This window comes from Rattus norvegicus, chromosome 16 (assembly GCF_021556685.1).
Source record: "Rattus norvegicus strain SHRSP/BbbUtx chromosome 16, alternate assembly SHRSP_T2T, whole genome shotgun sequence".
Lineage (NCBI taxonomy): Eukaryota > Metazoa > Chordata > Mammalia > Rodentia > Muridae > Rattus > Rattus norvegicus.
In genome coordinates, this window is record NC_141549.1 from 23,042,065 (window position 1) to 23,066,464 (window position 24,400).

The following is a 24,400-nucleotide window of genomic DNA, read 5'->3' on the forward strand; positions in this document are numbered from 1 at the left end:
TGTGAATTTAATTTTCTTATGAATTTTGTTACAATTCAGCAATAGTGTAACTATCCCAGTTTTATATGGAAAGATTGCTCAAGGGAGTCCACATTGTAGATGTGGAGATTTCTACAAACTGCAAGTGAGCAGTAAGTCCTTGTGAGTAGTGGTGGCCAATAAGAGAATGGACTCAAAAGACATAGTGAGTGGAAGACTGAGCGCAGTCCTCGTACAATAGAAGATGTCTGATGTTTGACAAGTATTGTTTGCAGAAATGAGTACATGTTCGACTGATTTTAAAATGTGACTGTTACTAGACCATAATATTTCTTTTTTAAAAAATTTTTATTAGATATATTTCTTTACTTACTTTTCCAATGTTTTTCCCCTTCCTGGTTTCCGGTCCATGAGCCCCCATCCCTTCCCCCTCACCCTCTCCCATATCGGTTTTCCTGGGCTGGAGAGATGGCTCAGTGGTTAAGAGCACTGACTGAAAGAACCAAAAAAAAAAAAAAAAAACCAAAAAAAAAGGAGCACTGATTGCTCTTCCAGAGGTCTTGATGAATCCAATTCACAGCAACCACATGTTGACTGACGACCATCTATAATGAGATATGATGATCTCTCCTGGTGTGTCTGATGATAGCTACTGTATACTTATATATAATAAGTACTTCTTAGTAAGTCCAGACATTTCTATAATCCATGAATCTCCTAAGTGACTTTACCCTCAGGAAAATGCATGCAATTTTTATCTACCTTTGGACACTGCTATTTTAGGATCCTGTATGAGAGCATCTCCTTGGTTTCTCTATTTCATGTGTATTTACACTAAGGAGAAATTGTGGCTATGTAGCAGTTTGTAATATGTTCATCAAGTTTGTCTTATGAGAATAGAGCATTTTCTATTTGATTCTATGAGGGTATGTTGAAAGCTCTTCATCTAGAAAAACAACAAGTGTTTTTCCCAATTATCCAGCATTTTTAGATGCAGGGAGTCAATTACTGTATATTTCCATTTAAGTTCTTCTTTATGGATTTTAAAATAATATAAACTTATATTCTTTGTGCCACATTCAAACAGTTAAAATATTGTAGTGCTTTACTTAGATATTTCGATATCCAGTCTGAGGCTGCTTTATCACTGTGAGCTGCTCCAGGTTAAGAAACCTGTTTCTATATAACCTATAGCCCTATAGTGAGGGGCTGTGTGAATGAAGAGTGGCAATTTAATGATTTTTGAATGTGACTCAGTGGACAATTGTGTTTCTATAAAGCAGTTTCACCGGTTCTATGGTATGGACAGTGCTAGCAATTAAATTGCCATTTATTTGTAAATGAAAACTGTGCATTTTGTGATTCCCCACAATGGAAGAGGAAGACTGTTAGAAGGGGCCTCATTAATATTAATAATCATCTTAAACTAGAAGCAGAATAATTGACTGATAATGAATTAAGCTTAGTCTCAACAAGAACAAGGTCAAGTTTGTCAGTTAATGATTTTCTCTTAATCTAGGCTAGCATAAATATTTTAACTTCTTGATGGTATCCTATTAAGTTGTAAATAGGCATATAAGAAGATATTTTATATTTAATAATTTTGATTTTCATGTGTCAATATCCTGTAATTCCTAAAGAACATTGTTGATGTGAAAGCATGCATCCTAAAAGAATAGAGTTAATTTCAAGACCAAATAAAAAGTAAACTCTCTTCTCTGCATTGCAGGGAGAATCGGGAAGAAAATTCCATATAATACCTAAGAAGATCCAAAATATTTTTAGAAAATCTGGAGTTTATGTGTCTTCTCGGGTAGACCCAATTCTTGAAGTATGGGAAGAAAATACATCTGCAACAGTAATCCCCACTGATGTGAGAAGTAACCTATTTCCTTTTGTGAAGGGGAGTGATGGGTGTTTGTGCCTATGCCTTCCTAGTGCAAGTAGTGAACGAGTAGAGAAAGATCAGCCTTGAGCATTCCCTTCACACTCTCCATATCCTCACTCCTTGCCAGTCACTGCATTAGGCATTGCTTCTCAACCTTCCTAACGCTGTGACCTTTAATACAGTTCCTCATGCTGTGGTGATTCCCAACCATACAACTGTTATGTTGCTACTGCATCAGTGTCAGATTGATAATATCATCAACTGTAATGTCGTATTGGTATTTTCAGAAGGTCTTTGCCAACCTGTGTGAGACTGTTCTATGCCTTCCTCCAATAGGGTATGACAGACAGGTTGAGAATCACTGTCATAAAATGTAATAATAGTAAATTAGACTATGGAAACAGAAGAAAAAACAGAAAATGAGCATGTTTTTAACTCACTGAGGAGAAGTCATAAAAATACAGAAACCAAATAGTACATGCTCCTGGATATAGGTACAGTCAACATGAAAGCGACCACCATAGTTGTGCTTCATTTACTTTGGATTGACTGACTTTATGTGTGTGAATGTTTTGCGTGTATTCTGTCTGTATACCATGTGCGTGTGCTTCCCACAAAAATCAGAAGAGGTCATTTCATCCTTTGTTCTTGTTGTTCCAGAATTTTGTCAACCAATATTATGTGTTTTACAAAGCAAAGCCAGGTGTCCTGGAGGAGCAATGAATGTTTTAAACTCCTCAGCCCCTTTTCCACCACACAGATTTAATATGTTTGATAGGCAAAAAGATTAAAATTATCATCAGGGGAAATAAGAAGTCAGTCTTCTGATATTTCTTAACTTCCTGGACAGGACCTCAGCATTCTGGTTTTACCCATTGAAGTCCAAAGTACTTATAGGCGGGGTGCCCACAACAGGAGGCTGGGTATGTTGGTGTACACAGTTAATTCATGAACTCATAAATCAGGCAGGATGGTCTCTGTCAGTTCAAGGACATACTGTACTTAATTTATTTGGGGAGTAGGAGAATGTAAGTTGAATTGTAGGTATCAAAAGATAACTTGTAGGAATCAATCTTTCCCTTCCTCTGTTTCCAGTCTCAGGTATCAAATTCAAGTTGTCAGTCAGGCTGCCAAGTAGGTTTATCACATTGGTAGTATGATTTACACTTTGGTTAGCATTAACAGACAAACAGTAGATAAACTCTGCGTGTGTGTGTGGGGGGTTATTTAACATTAACACAAATGCTAAGCAGTGCATGGGAGGATCAGACAAAGAGATGGGAGTTCATGTGATTGAACACTTGGCCACTGATGGGAGATTGTTTAACTTTCGGGGTCTGGCCTTGCTAGCAGAAGGTTTTCAGTGGTAGATTTTAATGGCTATGACTACTTGTGGTACCAGTACTGTGTTATCTGCTTCCCGGTCTACCAGCATGTGAGAACCAACAATGTACTGCCAAAAGTCAGGCCTCCCTGTTCCTTCCTTGAAATAAGTGACTGGTTTTCCCCATCAGATATTTTGTCACAGAAAGTACAGAAACAAATTCAAAAGTAACAGCCATCTTTCCTGTTTAAATCCCCTTTCAGAAGTTACAAAGCAAGCAGAAGGGTGTGTCTGCTGATCTTACACACACTACTTACTCCTTACTCCACTGCATACTGTCAACACGTAGCTAACTACCTTCCTCTAGACCTCTAATTTCATCATTAGGAAAGAGGAAGTTCAGATATAATTATTACACATAATGGAATCATTAGAAACTGTAATTTACAGAAACCAAACTCAAATGCTCTTCGTTTATGCCTAGATCAATTTGGTTTCCAATTAACTACTACAGGTGATGAACCTGAGTAATTTTTATTCTAGGAAGAACTTAGCAAAGACATAGAACTCAGGTACTTTAATAAACAGAAATTCACTCGGCAATCACCTTCTATTGCAGTGAAAAGTCATTAGAATTTTCTAAACTAAAATTTCTAATGCAAACACATTTTATCCTAACTAGAATTTTATGATGCTATGGAATGTACAAATAATGGTGATGAATATAGTAACTAAATTTTATATGCCCATGATTAGAATACAATCCACAATATCATTACAGCAGTGGGATCTTACAGAGACAACTAAGACAAAGGTAGTTTCCATTCTTCCAAGGAATAAATGTCACTGAAGTAAAACTAAACATCATTTCTGATGTTAAATTTGAATAAAACCAAACGAACACAAGACTTCCCACAAGACTACATGGGAAATGCAGTGTAATGAGTATAAAATAAAAAAATGAAAGACCTTAGCTAGATAATACCAGTTCTCTACCCCATGCTAGCGGAATACCAGGTATAAGTCATTATAAACAAGTACAGCCAGCAGGATTTACAATGACACAGGCACATTTCAAAGGTGATGCCTAGTTTGGCTGAAAGAAAAAGATCACATGAATGAGAAATTCACACTTACTACATTTCATTTTTATTCTAAACGGCTATACACCAATCTTTCTCCTTTTATTTTAAAAGCAGTAAATATATATACATATATACATATAAACATATACTTGCATATATATGCATGTATACACATCTTCTCACGTACACATATGTAGTTACAAATACATACATGCGTATAAGTGCACACACACATGTGTATATGCATATTTGCCAGCCAGATGGTTCAATGGAGTAGTGATAAGTAGTCTGGTAACACATTGCATATGAAAACATGACTATGTGTGTAACATACCCCATGGTTTGCTATATTCAAGTCTGTCTTTCTCAGGAAATCCAAGGAACTTAAATTCTCTCATGATCCATTTTAATAGTGTGAACACTAAGAGGAAATGCATGCTTCTTCAACATTATTCTTTGATCAACAGTCCTCCTTCACCTGTTCTGTTGAATCTTCTCTGTGATATATTGCTTGTTGATGCAGAGAATGTTTGACGTGTCAGTTTTGCAAGTAAGAAACGTAAATCATCCTCAAACCTGGCACTGAAAGTCAAAAGTAGACTGCCATGTTATGGGTTTCCCTGAGGTGTAAGGAAGAACAAACATGTGAAGATCTTATTTCTTATGCAGTATGAGTCAATGAGGCTTCCCATTTACAATGCAGCATCAAACCCATTCACAAGCCCAACTTCCTGAATTTATCTATTTAAATCAACGAGTGTTCCGGGCATCCTATCTAAGCTAGCTTTATGGAATTTGATAACACATTTTGTGACCAAATCCCCTGGGTAACACCACTTCACAGCTTTGAATGAATCCTTCAGACTCTGTTAAATACACTCTTATTGTAACTAGCTGATGCTTATGTTAGTCACTTTCTATAGTTGTAAAAAATATCATGGGAAAGAAAATGTTTAGAAGAAAGAGATGGTGTGAAGTGGGTCTCTTGGTTAAATTGGATACAGAAATCACCATCATGATTCAGGCAGACAAGCATGACGATGAAGCAGCAGCTGAGAGATCACATCTTGACCTACACAGGAAAGAGAGAACTTAGTGGAAATGACACCAGTCTATTGAAATCTTTTTTTTTATTAACTTGAGTATTTCTTATTTACATTTCGAGTGTTATTCCCTTTCCTGGTTTCTAGGCCAACATCCCCCTAATCCCTCCCCCTCCCCTTCTTTATGGGTGTTCCCCTCCCCATCCTCCCCCCATTGCTGCCCTCCCCCCAACAATAACGTTCACTGGGGGTTCAGTCTTAGCAGGACCAAGGGCTTCCCCTTCCACTGGTGATCTTACTAGAATATTTATTGCTACCTATGAGGTCAGAGTCCAGAGTCCAGGGTCAGTCCATGTATAGTCTTTAGGTAGTGGCTTAGTCCCTGGAAGCTCTGGTTGCTTGGCATTGTTGTTCATATGGGGTCTCGAGCTCCTTCGAGCTCTTCGAGTTCTTTCTCTGATTCCTTCAACGGGGGTCCCGTTCTCAGTTCAGTGGTTTGCTGCTGGCATTCGGCTATGTATTTGCTGTATTCTGGCTGTGTCTCTCAGGAGAGATCTACATCCGTATCCTGACGGCATGCACTTCATCGCTTTATCCATATTGTCTAATTGGGTGGCTGTATATGTATGGGCCACATGTGGGGCAGGCTCTGAATGGGTGTTCCTTCTGTGTCTGTTTTAATCTTTGCCTCTCTATTCCCTGCCAAGGGTATTCTTGTTCCCCATTTAAAGAAGGAGTGAAGCATTCACATTTTGATCATCCGTCTTGAGTTTCATTTGTTCTATGCATCTAGGGTAATTCAAGCATTTGGGCTAATAGCCACTTATCAATGAGTGCATACCATGTGTGTTTTTCTGTGATTGGGTTGCCTCACTCAGGATGATATTTTCCAGTTCCAACCATTTGCCTATTAATTTCATAAAGTCATTGTTTTTGATAGCTGAGTAATATTCCATTGTGTAGATGTACCACATTTTCTGTATCCATTCCTCTGTTGAAGGGCATCTGGGTTCTTTCCAGCTTCTGGCTATTATAAATAAGGCTGCTATGAACATAGTGGAGCACGTGTCTTTTTTATATGTCGGGGCAACTTTTGGGTATGTGCCCAAGAGAGGTATAGCTGGATCCTCAGGCAGTTCAATGTCCAATTTTCTGAGGAACCTCCAGACTGATTTCCAGAATGGTTGCACCAGTCTGCTTTCCCACCAACAATGGAGGAGTGTTCCCCTTTCTCCACATCCTCGCCAGCATTTGCTGTCACCTGAGTTTTTGATCTTACCCATTCTCACTGGTGTGAGGTGAAATCTCAGGGTTGTTTTGATTTGCATTTCCATTATGACTAAAGATGTTGAACATTACTTTAGATGTTTCTCAGCCATTTCGCCTTCCTCAGCTGTGAATTCTTTGTTTAGCTCTGAACCCCATTTTTTAATAGGGTTATTTGTCTCGCTGTGGGCTAACTTCTTGAGTTCTTTGTATATTTTGGATATAAGGCCTCTATCTGTTGTAGGATTGGTAAAGATCTTTTCCCAATCTGTTGGTGGCCGTTTTGTCCTACCCACAGTGTCCTTTGCCTTACAGAAGCTTTGCAGTTTTATGAGATCCCATTTGTCGATTCTTGATCTTAGAGCATAAGCCATTGGTGTTTTGTTCAGGAAATTTTTTCCAGTGCCCATGTGTTCCAGATGCTTCCCTAGTTTTTCTTCTATTAGTTTGAGTGTATCTGGTTTGATGTGGAGGTCCTTGATCCACTTGGACTTAAGCTTTGTACAGGGTGATAAGCATGGATCGATCTGCATTCTTCTACATGTTGACCTCCAGTTGAACCAGCACCATTTGCTGAAAATGCTATCTTTTTTCCATTGGATGGTTTTGGCTCCTTTGTCAAAAATCAAGTGCCCATAGGTGTGTGGGTTCATTTCTGGGTCTTCAATTCTGTTTCATTGGTCTATCTGTCTGTCTCTGTTCCAATACCATGCAGTTTTTATCATTATTGCTCTGTAATAGTGCTTGAGTTCAGGGATAGTGATTCCTCCTGAAGTCCTTTTATTGTTGAGGATAGTTTTAGCTATCTTGGGCTTTTTGTTGATGAATTTGCAAATTGTTCTTTCTAACTCTTTGAAGAAATGGATTGGTATTTTGATGGGGATTGCATTGAATCTGTAGATTGCTTTCGGTAAGATGGCCATTTTTACTATATTAATCCTGCCAATCCATGAGCATGGAAGATCTTTCCATCTTCTGAGGTCTTCTTCAATTTCTTTCTTCAGAGTCTTGAAGTTCTTATTGTACAGATCTTTTACTTGCTTGGATAAAGTCACACCGAGGTACTTTATATTATTTGGATCTATTATGAAGGGTGTTATTTCCCTAATTTCTTTCTCAGCTTTTTCTCTTTTGTGTAGAGGAAGGCTACTGATTTATTTGAGTTAATTTTATACCCAACCACTTTGCTGAAGTTGTTTATCAGCTTTTGTAGTTCTCTGGTGGAACTTTTGGGATCACTTAAATGTACTATCATATCATCTGCAAATAGTGATATTTTGACTTCTTCTTTTCCCATCTGTATCCCCTTGACCTCCATTTGTTGTCTGATTGCTCTGGCTAGAACTTCAAGAACTATATTGAATAAGTAGGGAGAGAGTGGGCAGCCTTGTCTAGTCCCTGATTTTAGTGGGATTGCTTCAAGTTTCTCTCCATATTGTTTAATGTTAGCAACTGGTTTGCTCTATATGGCTTTTACTATGTTTAGGTGTGGGCCTTGAATTCCTATTCTTTCCAGGACTTTTATCATGAAGTGGTGTTGAATTTTGTCAAATGCTTTCTCAGCATCATATGAAATGATCATGTGGTTCTGTTCTTTCAGTTTGTTTATATAATGGATCACGTTGATGGTTTTCCCTATATTAAACTATCCCTGCATGCCTGGGATGAAGCCTACTTGATCATGGTGGATGATTGTTTTGATGTGTTCTTGGATTTGGTTTGCCAGATATTTATTGAGTATTCTTGTGTCGATATTCATAAGGGAAATTGTTCTGAGGTTCTCTTTCTTTGTTGGGTCTTTGTGTGGTTTAGGTATAAGAGTAATTGTGGCTTCATAGAAGGAATTCGGTAGTGCTCCGTTTGTTTCATTTTTGTGGAATAGTTTGGAGAATATTGGTATGAGGTCTTCTATTAAGGTCTGATAGAATTCTGCACTGAATCCGTCTGGACCTGGGCCCTTTTTGGTTGGGAGACCTTTAATGACTGCTTCCATTTCCTTAGGAGTTATGGGGTTGTTTATCTGGTTTATATGTTCCTGATTTAACTTTGGTACCTGGTATCTGTCTAGGAAATTGTCCATTTCCTGCAGATTTTCAAGTTTTGTTGAATACAGGCTTTTATACTAAGATCTGATGATTTTTTGAATTTCGTCTGAATCTGTAGTTATGTCTCCCTTTTCATTTCTGATTTTGTTAATTTGGACACACTCTCTGTGTCCTCTAGTTAGTCTGGCTAAGGGTTTATCTATCTTAATGATTGTCTCAAAGAACCATCTCTTGGTTCTGTTGATTCTTTCTATGGTCCATTTGTTTCTACTTGGCTGATTTCAGCTCTGAGTTTGATTATTTCCTGCATTCTACTCCTCCTGGGTGTGTTTGCTTCTTTTTGTTCTAGAGCGTTTAGGGGTGTTGTCAAGCTGCTGACATATGCTCTTTCCTCTTTCTTTCTGCAGGCACTCAGCGTTATGAGTTTCCTCATAGCACAGCTTTCATTGTGTCCCATAAGTTTGGGTATGTTGTACCTTCGTTTTCATTAAATTCTAAGCAATCTTTAATTTCTTTCTTTATTTCTTCCTTGACCTGGTTATCATTGAATAGAGCATTGTTTTATTTCCACGTATATGTGGACGTTCTTCCATTATTGTTATTGAAGACCAACTTTAGGCCATGGTGGTCTGATAAGATGCATGGGATTATTTCTATCTTTCTGTACCTGTTGAGGCCCGTTTTTTGACCAATTATATGGTCAATTTTGGAGAAAGTTCCATGAGGAGCTGAGAAGAAGGTATATCCTTTTGCTTTAGGATAGAATGTTCTATAAATATCCGTTAAGTCCATTTGGCTCATGAATTCTCTTAATCTGTCTAGGTCTCTGTTTAATTTCTATTTCCATGATCTGTCCATTGATGAGAGTGGGGTGTTGAAATCTCCTACCATCATTGTGTGAGGTGCAATGTGTGTTTTGAGCTTTAGTAAGGTTTCTTTTATGTATGTAGGTGCCCTTGTATTTGGGGCATAGATATTTAGGATTGAGAGTTCATCTTGGTGGATTTTTCCTTTGATGAATATAAAGTGTCCTTCCTTATCTTTTTTGATGACTTTTGGTTGAAAATTGATTTTATTTGACATTAGAATGGCTACTCCAGCTTGCTTCTTCTGACCATTTGCTTGGAAAGTTGTTTTCCAGCATTTCACTCTGAGGTAGTGTCTGTCTTTGTCTCTGAGGTGTGTTTCCTGTAGGCAGCAGAATGCAGGGTCCTCGTTGCGTATCCAGTTTGTTAATCTATGTCTTTTCATTGGGGAGTTGAGGCCATTGATGTTGAGAGATATTAAGGAATAGTGATTATTGCTTCCTGTTATATTCATATTTGGATATGAGGTTATGTTTGTGCGCTTTTCTTCTCTTTGTTTTGTTGCCAAGACGATTAGTTTCTTGCTTCGTCTAGGGTATCTCTTGCCTCCTTATGTTGGGCTTTACCATTTATTATCCTTTGTAGTGCTGGATTTGTAGAAAGATATTGTGTAAATTTGGTTTTGTCCTGGAATATCTTGGTTTCTTCATCTATGTTAATTGAGAGTTTTGCAGGATGCAGTAACCTGGGCTGGCATTTGTGTTCTCTTAGGGTCTGTATGACATCTGTCCAGGATCTTCTGGATTTTATAGTTTCTGGCGAAAAGTCTGTATGATTCTGATAGGTCTGCCTTTATGTTACTTGATCTTCTTCCCTTACTGCTTTTAATATTCTTTCTTTATTTTGTGCGTTTGGTGTTTTGACTATTATGTGACGGGAGCTGTTTCTTTTCTGGTCCAATCTATTTGGAGTTCTGTAGGCTTCTTGTATGCTTATGGGTATCTCTTTCTTTAGGTTAGGGAAGATTTCTTCTATGATTTTGTTGAAGATATTTACTGGTCCTTTGAGCTGGGAGTCTTCACTCTCTTCTATACCTATTATCCTTAGGTTTGATCTTCTCATTGAGTCCTGGATTTCCTGTATGTTTTGGACCAGTAGCTTTTTCCGCTTTACATTATCTTTGACTGTTGAGTTGATGATTTCTATGGAATCTTCTGCTCCTGAGATTCTCTCTTCCATATCTTGTATTCTGTTGGTGAAGCTCGTATCTACAGCTCCTTGTCTCTTCTTTAGGTTTTGTATTTCCAGGGTTGTTTCCATGTGTTCTTTCTTGATTGCTTCTATTTCCATTTTCAATTCCTTCAACTGTTTGATTGTGTTTTCCTGGAATTCTTTCAGGGATTTTTGTGACTCCTCTCTATGGGCTTCTACTTGTTTATTTATGTTTTCCTGGAATTCTTTCAGGGATTTTTGCGATTCCTCTCTGTCGGCTTCTACTTGTTCTCTAAGGGAGTTATTCACGTCTTTCTGGAAGTTCTCCAGCATCATGATCAAATATGATTTTGAAACTAGATCTTGCTTTTCTTGTGTGTTTGGATATTTTGTGTTTGCTTTGGTGGGAGAATTGGGCTCCGATGATGCCATGTAGTCTTGGTTTCTGTTGCTTGGGTTCCTGTGCTTGCCTCTCGCCATCAGATTATCTCTAGTGTTACTTTGTTCTGCTATTTCTGACAGTGGCTAGACTGTCCTATATGCCTGTTTTTCAGGAGTGCTGTAGACCTGTTTTCCTGTTTTCTTTCAGCCAGTTATGGGAACAGAGTGTTCTGCTTTGGGGCGTGTAGTTTTTCCTATCTACAGGTCTTCAGCTGTTCCTGTGGGCCTGTGCCCTGAATTCACCAGGCAGGTCACTTGGAGCAGAAAAGTTGGTCTTACCTGTGATCCGGAGGCTCAAGGTTGCTCATGGGGTGTTGCTTATGAGCTCTCCGCGGCGGCAGCCACCAGGAAGTTCTGACCGCCCTTTCCGGGAGCTTCTGTGCACCAGGGTTCCAGATGGCGTTTGGTGTTTTCCTCTGGAGTCAGTAATGTGTGCAGAGTGCAGTCTCTTCTGGTTTCCCAGGCATGTCTGCCTCTCTGAAGGTTTAGCTCTCCCTCCCACAGGATTTGGGTGTAGAGAACTGTTTATATGGTCAGTCCCTTCAGGTTCTGGCGGTGTCTCAGATGCCAAAAGAAAGCACTGTTGTTCTACTCTGTTTCCAGCTCTGTCTCTCTATTGAAATCTTAAACCTCATCCTGGCAACAGTTTTACTACAAAACAGCCCCACCACCTACTCCTTTTGAAAATAATTCAGCGCTCTGCACAGCAAGCATAATGTGAGCCTATGGGGCTGTTGACATTCAAGCCACCACAGAGGTGCTGGATGAGGTCTTAATATACATCCTGTAAGTGTAGCAATAGTCATGATGTTACAGAATAGTTGACAATACTGTGCCCTCCTCCCAGATTGCGTTGTTTACTTATAAACAAATTTCTACTAATTGCTGTGGTTCAGCCTTTGCACAGACCTTTAATCTCTCAAACTGGAATGTAGACATTTCCTTAGTACCCACCCTTAATGCTAAGTAATCAATGTAACCTTAGTTTATAGAATGAAGCACCTCGTTTAAAAGTGATGCTTAATTGCATGAAAGAGAAGGTGATTATCCAGAGAAAGATTTGGTATAAAGAATATTCCCATCTCTCTCACGAAGGAATAAGAAAAGTGGCTACTTGAGGGGTAGTGCAGCAGAAAGTACAAAAAGACGGGGGGAGAGAGAGAGAGAGAGAGAGGGAGGAGGGAGGGAGGGGCGGAGGGAGGGAGGTGGCCTTTTTACTTGGAGAGTTTTAGAGAGAAACAGTGCAGAATGAACCATAGAATATGAAGGAAAGAGAATATTACAAAATCACTATTTAGAGGAAGAGTAGAGCAAAACATCAGAGGCCAAGAGTCACATTTTGTCCTTTCTATTTATATATTTCCATCTTACAAGGAAAAATGACTTCAGGTAGCAAAGAGCAGAAGAAATCTAAGTATAAACCTAAAGAGATCCACAGTAAAGACTTTGAAAAACTCTGGGCCAATTACTCAAGCAGACAGGAAGCAGACTTCACTGAATGTCACTGAATGTCGTGCTAACTTTCGACAGAATACACAAATAGTTTGGGGACTATGAATCCAGGTTCTGACATTATCAGAAGGGTGATAGAATGAATAAAATCAGTAAATTTTCAATCAAAAGTATCACTGCTAATTTTCGTTTTAGGATGAAAAATATAAAACAGATAATTTCTATGCGGTGTCTTCTGAGCATAGAAATTCTATTCCTAAGGCTACTGCTGATCGTGAAGCTTCCACCTCTACTGCTGACAGCCTGGATGCTGCCGAGCCTGACCCAACAAATTCTACAAATGCTACTGACTGTCTGGCTGCTCTTGAGCGTGAGCTGACTAATTCCAACAACACTGCTGACTGTCTGGCTGACCTTGAGCCTGATCCGACGATTTCTACCAATGCCGCTGACTTTCAGGCTGCTGTTGCACCAGAGCCAACTATGTCCACCCACCCTGCTGACTGTCTGCCTGATGTGGAACCAGAGCCAACTATGTCCACCCACCCTGCTGACACTCTGGCTGCTCTTGAGCCTGAGCTGACTACTTTCAACAACACTGCTGACTGTCTGGCTGACCTTGAGCCTGAGCCAAACATGTCCACCCACCCTGCTGACAGTCTGCCTGATGTGGAACCAGAGCCAACTATGTCCAATCACCCTGCAGAAACTCTGGCTGCTCTTGAGCCTGAACTGACTAATTCCAACAACACTGCTGACTGTCTGGCTGACCTTGAGCCTGATCCGACGATTTCTACCAATGCCGCTGACTTTCAGGCTGCTGTTGCACCAGAGCCAACTATGTCCACCCACCCTGCTGACTGTCTGCCTGATGTGGAACCAGAGCCAACTATGTCCACCCACCCTGCTGACACTCTGGCTGCTCTTGAGCCTGAGCTGACTACTTTCAACAACACTGCTGACTGTCTGGCTGACCTTGAGCCTGAGCCAAACATGTCCACCCACCCTGCTGACAGTCTGCCTGATGTGGAACCAGAGCCAACTATGTCCACCCACCCTGCTGACACTCTGGCTGCTCTTGAGCCTGAGCTGACCAATTTCAACAACACTGCTGACTGTCTGGCTGACCTTGAGCCTGATCCGACTATTTCTACCAATGCCGCTGACTTTCAGGCTGCTGTTGCACCAGAGCCAACTATGTCCACCCACCCTGCTGACTGTCTGCCTGATGTGGAACCAGAGCCAACTATGTCCACCCACCCTGCTGACACTCTGGCTGCTCTTGAGCCTGAGCTGACTAATTCCAACAACACTGCTGACTGTCTGGCTGACCTTGAGCCTGATCCGACTATTTCTACCAATGCCGCTGACTGTCGGGCTGCTGTTGCACCAGAGCCCGCTATGTCCACCAACCCTGCTGACAGTATGGCAGCTGTTGAGCCTGAGCCGACTATGTCCACCCACCCTGCTGACATTCTGACTGCTGAAGAGCCTGAACATAATACTTCTACCAAAGCTGCTGACTGTCGGGCTGACCTTGAGCCTGAGCCAAACATGTCCACCCACCCTGCTGACAGTCTGCCTGATGTGGAACCAGAGCCAACTATGTCCACCCACCCTGCTGACACTCTGGCTGCTCTTGAGCCTGAGCTGACCAATTTCAACAACACTGCTGACTGTCTGGCTGACCTTGAGCCTGATCCGACTATTTCTACCAATGCCGCTGACTTTCAGGCTGCTGTTGCACCAGAGCCAACTATGTCCACCTACCCTGCTGACTGTCTGCCAGATGTGGAACCAGAGCCAACTATGTCCACCCACCCTGCTGACACTCTGGCTGCTCTTGAGCCTGAGCTGACTAATTCCAACAACACTGCTGACTGTCTGGCTGACCTTGAGCCTGATCCGACGATTTCTACCAATGCCGCTGACTTTCAGGCTGCTGTTGCACCAGAGCCTGCTATGTCCACCTACCCTGCTGACTGTCTGCCAGATGTGGAACCAGAGCCAACTATGTCCACCCACCCTGCTGACACTCTGGCTGCTCTTGAGCCTGAGCTGACTAATTCCAACAACACTGCTGACTGTCTGGCTGACCTTGAGCCTGATCCGACGATTTCTACCAATGCCGCTGACTTTCAGGCTGCTGTTGCACCAGAGCCTGCTATGTCCACCAACCCTGCTGACAGTATGGCAGCTGTTGAGCCTGAGCCGACTATGTCCACCCACCCTGCTGACATTCTGACTGCTGATGAGCCTGAACATAATAATTCTACCAAAGCTGCTGACTGTCTGGCTGACCTTGAGCCTGAGCCAAACATGTCCACCCACCCTGCTGACAGTCTGCCTGATGTGGAACCAGAGCCAACTATGTCCACTCACCCTGCTGACACTCTGGCTGCTCTTGAGCCTGAGCTGACCAATTTCAACAACACTGCTGACTGTCTGGCTGACCTTGAGCCTGATCCGACTATTTCTACCAATGCCGCTGACTTTCAGGCTGCTGTTGCACCAGAGCCAACTATGTCCACCCACCCTGCTGACTGTCTGCCTGATGTGGAACCAGAGCCAACTATGTCCACCCACCCTGCTGACACTCTGGCTGCTCTTGAGCCTGAGCTGACTAATTCCAACAACACTGCTGACTGTCTGGCTGACCTTGAGCCTGATCCGACGATTTCTACCAATGCCGCTGACTTTCAGGCTGCTGTTGCACCAGAGCCTGCTATGTCCACCTACCCTGCTGACTGTCTGCCAGATGTGGAACCAGAGCCAACTATGTCCACCCACCCTGCTGACACTCTGGCTGCTCTTGAGCCTGAGCTGACTAATTCCAACAACACTGCTGACTGTCTGGCTGACCTTGAGCCTGATCCGACGATTTCTACCAATGCCGCTGACTTTCAGGCTGCTGTTGCACCAGAGCCTGCTATGTCCACCAACCCTGCTGACAGTATGGCAGCTGTTGAGCCTGAGCCGACTATGTCCACCCACCCTGCTGACATTCTGACTGCTGATGAGCCTGAACATAATAATTCTACCAAAGCTGCTGACTGTCTGGCTGACCTTGAGCCTGAGCCAAACATGTCCACCCACCCTGCTGACAGTCTGCCTGATGTGGAACCAGAGCCAACTATGTCCACCCACCCTGCTGACACTCTGGCTGCTCTTGAGCCTGAGCTGACCAATTTCAACAACACTGCTGACTGTCTGGCTGACCTTGAGCCTGATCCGACTATTTCTACCAATGCCGCTGACTTTCAGACTGCTGTTGCACCAGAGCCAACTATGTCCACCCACCCTGCTGACTGTCTGCCTGATGTGGAACCAGAGCCAACTATGTCCACCCACCCTGCTGACACTCTGGCTGCTCTTGAGCCTGAGCTGACTAATTCCAACAACACTGCTGACTGTCTGGCTGACCTTGAGCCTGATCCGACTATTTCTACCAATGCCGCTGACTGTCGGGCTGCTGTTGCACCAGAGCCCGCTATGTCCACCAACCCTGCTGACAGTATGGCAGCTGTTGAGCCTGAGCCGACTATGTCCACCCACCCTGCTGACATTCTGACTGCTGACGAGCCTGAACATAATACTTCTACCAAAGCTGCTGACTGTCGGGCTGACCTTGAGCCTGAGCCAAACATGTCCACCCACCCTGCTGACAGTCTGCCTGATGTGGAACCAGAGCCAACTATGTCCACCCACCCTGCTGACACTCTGGTTGCTCTTGAGCCTGAGCTGACCAATTTCAACAACACTGCTGACTGTCTGGCTGACCTTGAGCCTGATCCGACTATTTCTACCAATGCCGCTGACTTTCAGGCTGCTGTTGCACCAGAGCCTGCTATGTCCACCTACCCTGCTGACTGTCTGCCAGATGTGGAACCAGAGCCAACTATGTCCACCCACCCTGCTGACACTCTGGCTGCTCTTGAGCCTGAGCTGACTAATTTCAACAACACTGCTGACTGTCTGGCTGACCTTGAGCCTGATCCGACTATTTCTACCAATGCCGCTGACTGTCGGGCTGCTGTTGCACCAGAGCCCGCTATGTCCACCAACCCTGCTGACAGTATGGCAGCTGTTGAGCCTGAGCCGACTATGTCCACCCACCCTGCTGACATTCTGACTGCTGACGAGCCTGCACATAATACTTCTACCAAAGGTGCTGACTGTCTGGCTGACCTTGAGCCTGAGCCAAACATGTCCACCCACCCTGCTGACAGTCTGCCTGATGTGGAACCAGAGCCAACTATGTCCAATCACCCTGCTGACACACTGGCTGCTCTTGAGCCTGAGTCGACTAAATCCTCCAATGCTGCTGACTGTCTGGCCTATGTTGAGCCAGAGCCAGCTATGTCCACCCACCATGCCGACAGTCTGGCTGCTCTTGAGCATGAGCTGTCTCATGCCAACAAAGATGCTGACTGTCTGGCTTCTCTCAAGGCTGAGCTGATTAATTCCACCAATGCTACTGATTGTCTGGCTTCTGTTGGGACTGAGACAACCATGTCCACCCAGCCTACTGACAATTTGGCAGCTGTTGAGCCTGAACATAATTCCACCAATACTGCTGACGGTAAGGACTCTGTTGAACAAGAGCCATCTAAGCCCACCTACCGTGCCGACAGCCTGGCTGCTCTTGAGCATGAGCTGACTAATTCCAACAACACTGCTGACTGTCTGGCTTCTCAGAAGGCTGAGTCAATTGATTCTACCAATGCTACTGATTGTTTGGCTTCTGTTGGGACTGAGACAACTATGTCCACCCACCCGGCTGACAATATGGCTACTGATGAGCTTGAGGCTACACATTCCACCAATGCTGCTTACTTTCTGGCGGCTCTTGAGCCCCAGTCGACTAATTCCTCCAATGCTGCTGATATTCTGGCTTCTGTTGGGTCTGAGACAACCATGTCTACCCACCTTGCTGATATTCCTATTGCTCATGAGCCTGACTATAATGATTCTACCAATGCTGCTGACAGTCTGGACTCCGTTGAGCCAGAGCCAGCTATGTCCACCCACCGTGCCGACAGTCTGGCTGCTCTTGAGCATGAGCTGTCTCATGCCAACAAAGCTGCTGACTGTCTGGCTTCTCTCAAGGCTGAGCCAACCATGTCCACCCAGCCTGCTGACAGTTCGGCAGCTGTTGAGCCTGAGCCTACAATTTCCACCAGAGCTGCTGATTTTCTGGCTACTGTTCTGCCAGAGCTAACTAGGTCAAACCACCCTGCTGACTGTCTGGACTCTGTTCAGCCTGAGTCATCTATGTCCACACACCCTGCTGATAATATGGCTACTGATGAGCTTGAGCCTACAAATTCGACCAACGCTGCTTACTGTCTGGCTGCTCTTGAGCCTGAGTCGACTAAATCCTCCAATGCTGCTGACTGTCTGGCCTATGTTGAGCCAGAGCCAGGTATGTCCACCCACCGTGCCGACAGTCTGGCTGCTCTTGAGCATGAGCTGTCTCATGCCAACAAAGATGCTGACTGCCTGCCTTCTCTCAAGACTGAGCTGATTAATTCCATCAATGCTACTGATTGTCTGGCTTCTTTTGGGACTGAGACAACCATGTCCACCCAGCCTACTGACAGTGTGGCAGCTGTTGAGCCTGAACATAATAGTTCCACCAATGCTGCTGATGGTCTGGGCTCTGTTGAACAAGAGCCAGCTAATCCCACCCACCGTTCCAACAGTCTGGCTGCTCTTGAGCATGAGCTGACTAATTCCAACAACACTGCTGACTGTCTGGCTTCTCAGAAGGCTGAGTCAATTGATTCTACCAATGCTACTGATTGTTTGGCTTCTGTTGGGACTGAGACAACTATGTCCACCCACCCTGCTGACAATATGGCTATGGATGAGCTTGAGCCTACACATTCCACCAATGCTGCTTACTTTCTGGCCGCTCTTGAGCCCCAGTCGACTAATTCCTCCAATACTGCTGATATTCTGGCTTCTGTTGGGTCTGAGACAACCATGTCTACCCACCTTGCTGATATTCCTATTGCTCATGAGCCTGACTATAATGATTCTACCAATGCTGCTGACAGTCTGGACTCCGTTGAGCCAGAGCCAGCTATGTCCACCCACCATGCCGACAGTCTGGCTGCTCTTGAGCATGAGCTGTCTCATGCCAACAAAGCTGCTGACTGTCTGGCTTCTCTCAAGGCTGAGCCAACCATGTCCACCCAGCCTGCTGACAGTTCGGCAGCTGTTGAGCCTGAGCCTACAATTTCCACCAGAGCTGCTGATTTTCTGGCTACTGTTCTGCCAGAGCTAACTAGGTCAAACCACCCTGCTGACTGTCTGGACTCTGTTCAGCCTGAGTCATCTATGTCCACACACCCTGCTGATAATATGGCTACTGATGAGCTTGAGCCTACAAATTCGACCAACGCTGCTTACTGTCTGGCTGATCTTGAGCCTAAGTCGACTAAATCCTCCAATTCTGCTGACTGTCTGGCCTATGTTGAGCCAGAGCCAGGTATGTCCACCCACCGTGCCGACAGTCTGGCTGCTCTTGAGCATGAGCTGTCTCATGTCAACAAAGATGCTGACTGTCTGGCTTCTCTCAAGGCTGAGCTGATTAATTCCATCAATGCTACTGATTGTCTGGCTTCTGTTGGGACTGAGACAACCATGTCCACCCAGCCTATTGACAGTTTGGCAGCTGTTGAGCCTGAACATAATTCCACCAATGCTGCTGACGGTCTGGACTCTGTTGAACAAGAGCCAGCTAAGCCCACCCACCGTGCCGACAGTCTGGCTGCTCTTGAGCATGAGCTGACTAATTCCAACAACACTGCTGACTGTCTGGCTTCTCAGAAGGCTGAGTCAATTGATTCTACCAATGCTTCTGATTGTTTGGCTTCTGTTGGGACTGAGACAACTATGTCCACCCACCCTGCTGACAATATGGCTACTGATGAGCTTGAGCCTACACATTCCACCAATGCTGCTTACTGTCTGGCTGCTCTTGAGCCTGAGTCGACTAAATCCTCCAGTGCTGCTGACTGCCTGGCCTATGTTGAGCCAGAGCCAGCTATGTCCACCCACCGTGCCGACAGTCTGGCTGCTCTTGAGCATGAGCTGTCTCATGCCAACAAAGATGCTGGCTGTCTGGCTTCTCTCAAGGCTGAGCTGATTAATTCCACCAATGCTACTGATTGTCTGGCTTCTGTTGGGACTGAGACAACCATGTCCACCCAGCCTGCTGACAGTTTGGCAGCTGTTGAGCCTGAACATAATAATTCTACCAATGCTGCTGACGGTCTGGACTCTATTGAACAAGAGCCAGCTATGCCCACCCCCCGTTCCGACAGTCTGGCTGCTCTTGAGCATGAGCTGTCTCATGCCAATAAAGCTGCTGACTGTCTGGCTTCTCTCAAGGCTGAGCCAACCATGTCCACCCAGCCTGCTGACACTTTGGCATCTGTTGAGCCTGAGCCTACTTTTTCCACCAAAGCTGCTGATTGTCTGGCTACTGTTCAGCCTGAGCTAACTAGGTCAAACCACCCTGCTGACTGTCTGGATTCCGTTCAGCCTGAGTCATCTATGTCCCCACACCCTGCTGACAGTTTGGTAGCTATTGAGCCTGAACTGACTAATTCCACCAAAGCTGCTGACTGTCTGGACTCTGCTGAGCCAGAGCCAACTATGGCCACCCACCATGCTGACATTCTGACTGCTGTTGAGCCTGAACATACTAATTGCTCCAGTACTGCTGACTGTCTGCCTGCTGTTCAGCCTGAGTCCAGTATGTCCACCCACCCTGCTGACAGTATGGCTGCTATTGATGCTGAGCCTACAGATCCTGCCATTGTTGCTGACTGTCTGGCTGCTCTTGAACCTCGGCTGTCTGTTACATGTGCTGCTGACAGTAGTGTGTTAGTTGAGAGTCATGACTCAGGACCAGCTAGTCACATTGGATTGGATTATGTAGTTGATTTACCTCTTTACAAGGAGAGTACAAGGTACAAACCCCATGCTGACCCAGAGCCCACTCCTGGTTCCTGCACTTGTTATTCCCTTGACTCCATTCAAATGACTAACCTGACTCTTTTGATATCCCTTAGTGAAGAAGAAATATTTGATTCTGCTACTTCAGATGAGGAATCTTCTTTTACTCCTGACGTAGAAGAAGGTCTGCCTGCTACTCAGGGTGCTGAGGATATTTTTCATGCTTCCGCACGAGCTGAACCAATAAACCACAGCTTGATCCTTCTCAGGGAGAGTGGATATCTTCGGGCAACAGAGATACCACGCATACCTTTTTTGCTCTTCATATGGCTTATATCCTCACTCTTATCCATCATAACATGGATGAAAATCCAAATTCAACAAGCATGGCATGAAGAAAATGGCCAAGGAGCTCCCACTAAGAAGAGAGTCGGACCAGGTAAGTTAAACTAAAATAGTAGCTTAAAATAGATTAAGATTGTTTTACTAGAAACCTAGGTCTCTTTTGTTAATAAATTTCATACTTCTATAGGGCTATTTACGCATAACCTAGAACCTGAAAACTTTATTTTTTCTCAATTTATAGAAAATAATTTTCATAATGTAACAAATCCAGTTTAGAGAAATACAACTGACCAGGTAATATTTTTTCCTACTTGGATGTTTCCTATTCTAGAATGAGGAGATTATTGTCACTTCCAGTGAAAACATGTGTTTCCTGAATGACTAAGCCGGGAAAACTTCCTGTTAAATGTTATTGTCTATTTATCGCTGTCATTCTGAACTCTGACTTCTGAAGTTAGCATAGCCTTTGACCGCAACATTCCAAAAGAAGCAACTTCTGAGATTAAAAATAACAAGAGAAGCATCCACCTTCTCACTGTTTCTCTCTACATTGATATGTCTACATTGATATCTACATGATAATGACACTGATGTTGTTGATGCTGGGCATGACAATATCACCAGAGATGTGCCTGATGATACTGTTAATAATTCTTCTTTTTCTTCTAGTGGCTGCGGCTCCTGATCCCTAGACCCTTGATGCTCCTCCAGGATCGATTGGAATATCAAAACACAGTCTGTGTGGGAGAATTGATCATATATATAAATTTTAAAATAAAATGTTCAGTCTGATTGTAGACTGAAGTAAAAATTGATTGTTTCATTGGAGTCTCAGTTGTGCCATGTGATGCTTCCTGGAAACTTTTTTCAATTATTTTCAATTTTAATATTTTCAATTTTAATATTTACTTATTTACTTTACATCCTGCTCACTGCCCCCTCCCTGTCAGCCTCTCCCATAATTGTTCCCTTGTGCCCCACTCTCCTTCTCCTCTCAGTGGGTAGGGGCCATTTGGTTATCTTCCCACCCTGGAACATGAAGTCTCTGTGAGACTAATCTAGGACACAATCTAGCTAGAAGAACCTATTCTGCATACAGGCAACATCCTTTAGGATAACCCATGCTGTAATTGTTTGGGACTCACACAAAGATCAAGCTGCACATCTCCTACCTATGTGTGTGGAGGCTTAGGACCAGCCTCTGTATGTTCTTTGGTTGGTGGTTCAGTCTCTAAGAGCCCTAAGAGTCCAGGTCAGGTGATTTGGTTAGTCTTCCTGTGGCGTTCTTATCGTCTGAGGGACTGCAATCCTTCCACTTATTTTTCCATGACAGTCTTCAAGATCCATCCAATTTTAGCTGGGAGTGTTCATCTAAGTCAGCTTCTGGGTGAACCCTCTCATGGGACAGCCTATGCTAGACTCTGTCTGCAAGCATAACAGGATATCATTAATAGTGTCAGGGACTGTTGCTTGACAATGCGATGGGTTTCAAGTTGGGTAGGCTGGTGGTTGGCTTTTCCCTCAGTCTCTCCTCCAGCCCTGTTCCTTCATTGACTGTAGACAGGAAAAAAATTGGATTTAAAGTTTTGTGGTTGGGTTGATGTTCGAATTGCTCCAGTGGGCTTGCTGCATAGCTAGAAGAGCCAGTCACCCCAGGCTCTGTATCCCCAAGGCTATGATTCACAACCTCCACTGATTCTTGTGTGCCTCCCCTATCCCATTCTCTGTCTCTCTCTCTGAGGTTGTACCCTCACTCAACACCCTTACAAGTTACAGATCTCCATTCATTATCATGGTTCCCTCCTCCTTCCCACACTGAACCCTGCCTGACCCTATCCCTTTCTATCTCCTTTCTTAATCAGCTCCTTTCATCCATCCATATGCCTTCCATGACCATTCTATATTCTCAAATATCCTTTCTTGTGCCCTTCTTTTTCTACCTTCTTGGGTCTGTAGAGTCTATCATGGGCATCCTGTATTTTATGGGCTGCCTCCTGAGAGGGAGGGGTCATGCTTACCTTCCTTTTCACTGAGCCCCACTGGATTGCATTCCTATTTAGGGCTCCTAGGCATAAGAGGCCTGTATAACTAAAGAGAGCCAATCCTAGGCCTTCTATAAGAAAACATAATCATTGAATTAAGTCATAAATACTTTTCCAATGTTTCTTTTAGAGCCCATCTATTCAGCACTTTAACATGTTTAAGTTAAAGAAATTACATTTTTTATATCATTAAATTGATTAGATTTATATGTAGAAGATTTTGCTGCTGTGCATTTTCTATGCAGTATGTGTGATAGAATTCAGTACTGGTTCCCCTGGAATTGGAGTTACAGATAGTTGTGAGTGACCAGCAATGTGCTAGCAATTAAAACTGAGAGCTCTACAGTCAAAACTAGAACTCTTAACAGCCCATCCATCTCTAAAGGTATATATATATATATATATATATATATATATATATATATATATATATATATATATATATATATATATGTGTGTGTGTGTGTATATATATATATATATATCTCAACATGGTAAATTTTATCATAAAATCTTATGAAATTTCAATACATTGTCTAGTTTATGTAAAAAAAATTCACTAAGAACATTTTACTCTAATATGACCTGTGTTTGCAGATGGGTCAAAGACATTTTGAATTGGATCTATGACCCTGAACCCCAGTACTCACATTGTGTACATGTGTACATCTTGTTTGTGCATTGATCCACATATGAAAGATAGAGACTGATATTGTCTTTCTCTCACTTTACCCCCCACACGTGGATTACTGTGTTTGGGCCAAAGGACAATGCCACTTTACAGTTCTGTTCTGCTATACTGTGGGTTCTAGGGACTGAATACAGACCATCAACCCTCATTTTCGTTCCACCCCTGGTCCCTCCATTTTGGAGACTGTTCACTCACTCAAATCCCTAGTGTGTTTGATTTTCTGTCTTGGAGCAAAATTATCTTCATACTTGCAGGAAAGTAAGCTTTGGGGATCCCATTATACCCACATCTGCAATGAGGTTTTCAGGACAAGTGTTTTGCCAATTGAGTTTTACCAAGCACCCCAGTCTCTATCCCTTATTTCCTATTTTTAGGCTGTACTAGCTTAGGAAGGAGAACCAGTAGCACAGTAGTAGACATTCCATTGTCCACATGCTTCTTGATCATCTTGTAGTTCTAAAGGCTTAATTAATTAGTCTTTAAGCTGCAGTTTCATATAAATAATAAATTATGCATTCTAATTCCAAAATATTCCTCTGTTTATTGAACATATTCTTTAAATACTCCGACTTGATGAACTGGAATTTTTCATTCTGTCAGTCCATTTACTCCCCACATGTAACTTCCCACATGTACTGTGTAGAATCCCCATTCTACTATTTCTCAAGATTGTCCCATTCTTACACCTTTTTGTTTCTTTAGCCAGTCAAGATCCTTACACTTCATAAATTTAAATATTATGAAATGAACCCTGGTCTTTGGGACCCTCATTTCATTTTGCTTAAACCATTTTGAATCTAAAATCCAGGA

The 24,400-nt window shown here is 43.2% G+C and overlaps 2 protein-coding genes across 2 annotated transcripts in view; both read left to right on the top strand.

The window, feature by feature from the left end:
* LOC134482357 (uncharacterized) overlaps positions 1-2,015 on the top strand; it is a 30,868-nt gene extending 28,853 nt beyond the window's left edge. The window contains exon 10 of the mRNA XM_087589372.1: positions 1,709-2,015. Coding sequence (XP_087445498.1) covers positions 1,709-1,954 — 246 coding nt within the window. The 3' untranslated portion in view covers positions 1,955-2,015. The remainder of the gene's footprint in view (positions 1-1,708) is intronic.
* A 10,627-nt stretch (positions 2,016-12,642) lies between these two features.
* Positions 12,643-21,672, top strand: LOC148000469 (uncharacterized). The gene is made up of 4 exons (XM_087589586.1): positions 12,643-12,672; positions 12,737-20,526; positions 20,629-20,951; positions 21,527-21,672. Exons 1-4 carry the CDS (start codon positions 12,643-12,645, stop codon positions 21,547-21,549), a joined length of 8,166 nt encoding a protein of 2,721 aa, XP_087445712.1. The 3' UTR covers positions 21,550-21,672.
* The last annotated feature ends 2,728 nt before the right edge of the window (positions 21,673-24,400 follow it).

Excerpts from the sequence above, each read along its gene's own strand:
- LOC148000469 (XM_087589586.1), top strand. The coding sequence starts at position 12,643 with ATGAATCCAGGTTCTGACATTATCAGAAGG. Across the intron at positions 12,673-12,736 it reads GTTCTGACATTATCAGAAGG|GATGAAAAATATAAAACAGA; the intron begins GTGATAGAATGA and ends TTTTCGTTTTAG. Across the intron at positions 20,527-20,628 it reads CTTTACAAGGAGAGTACAAG|TGAAGAAGAAATATTTGATT; the intron begins GTACAAACCCCA and ends GATATCCCTTAG.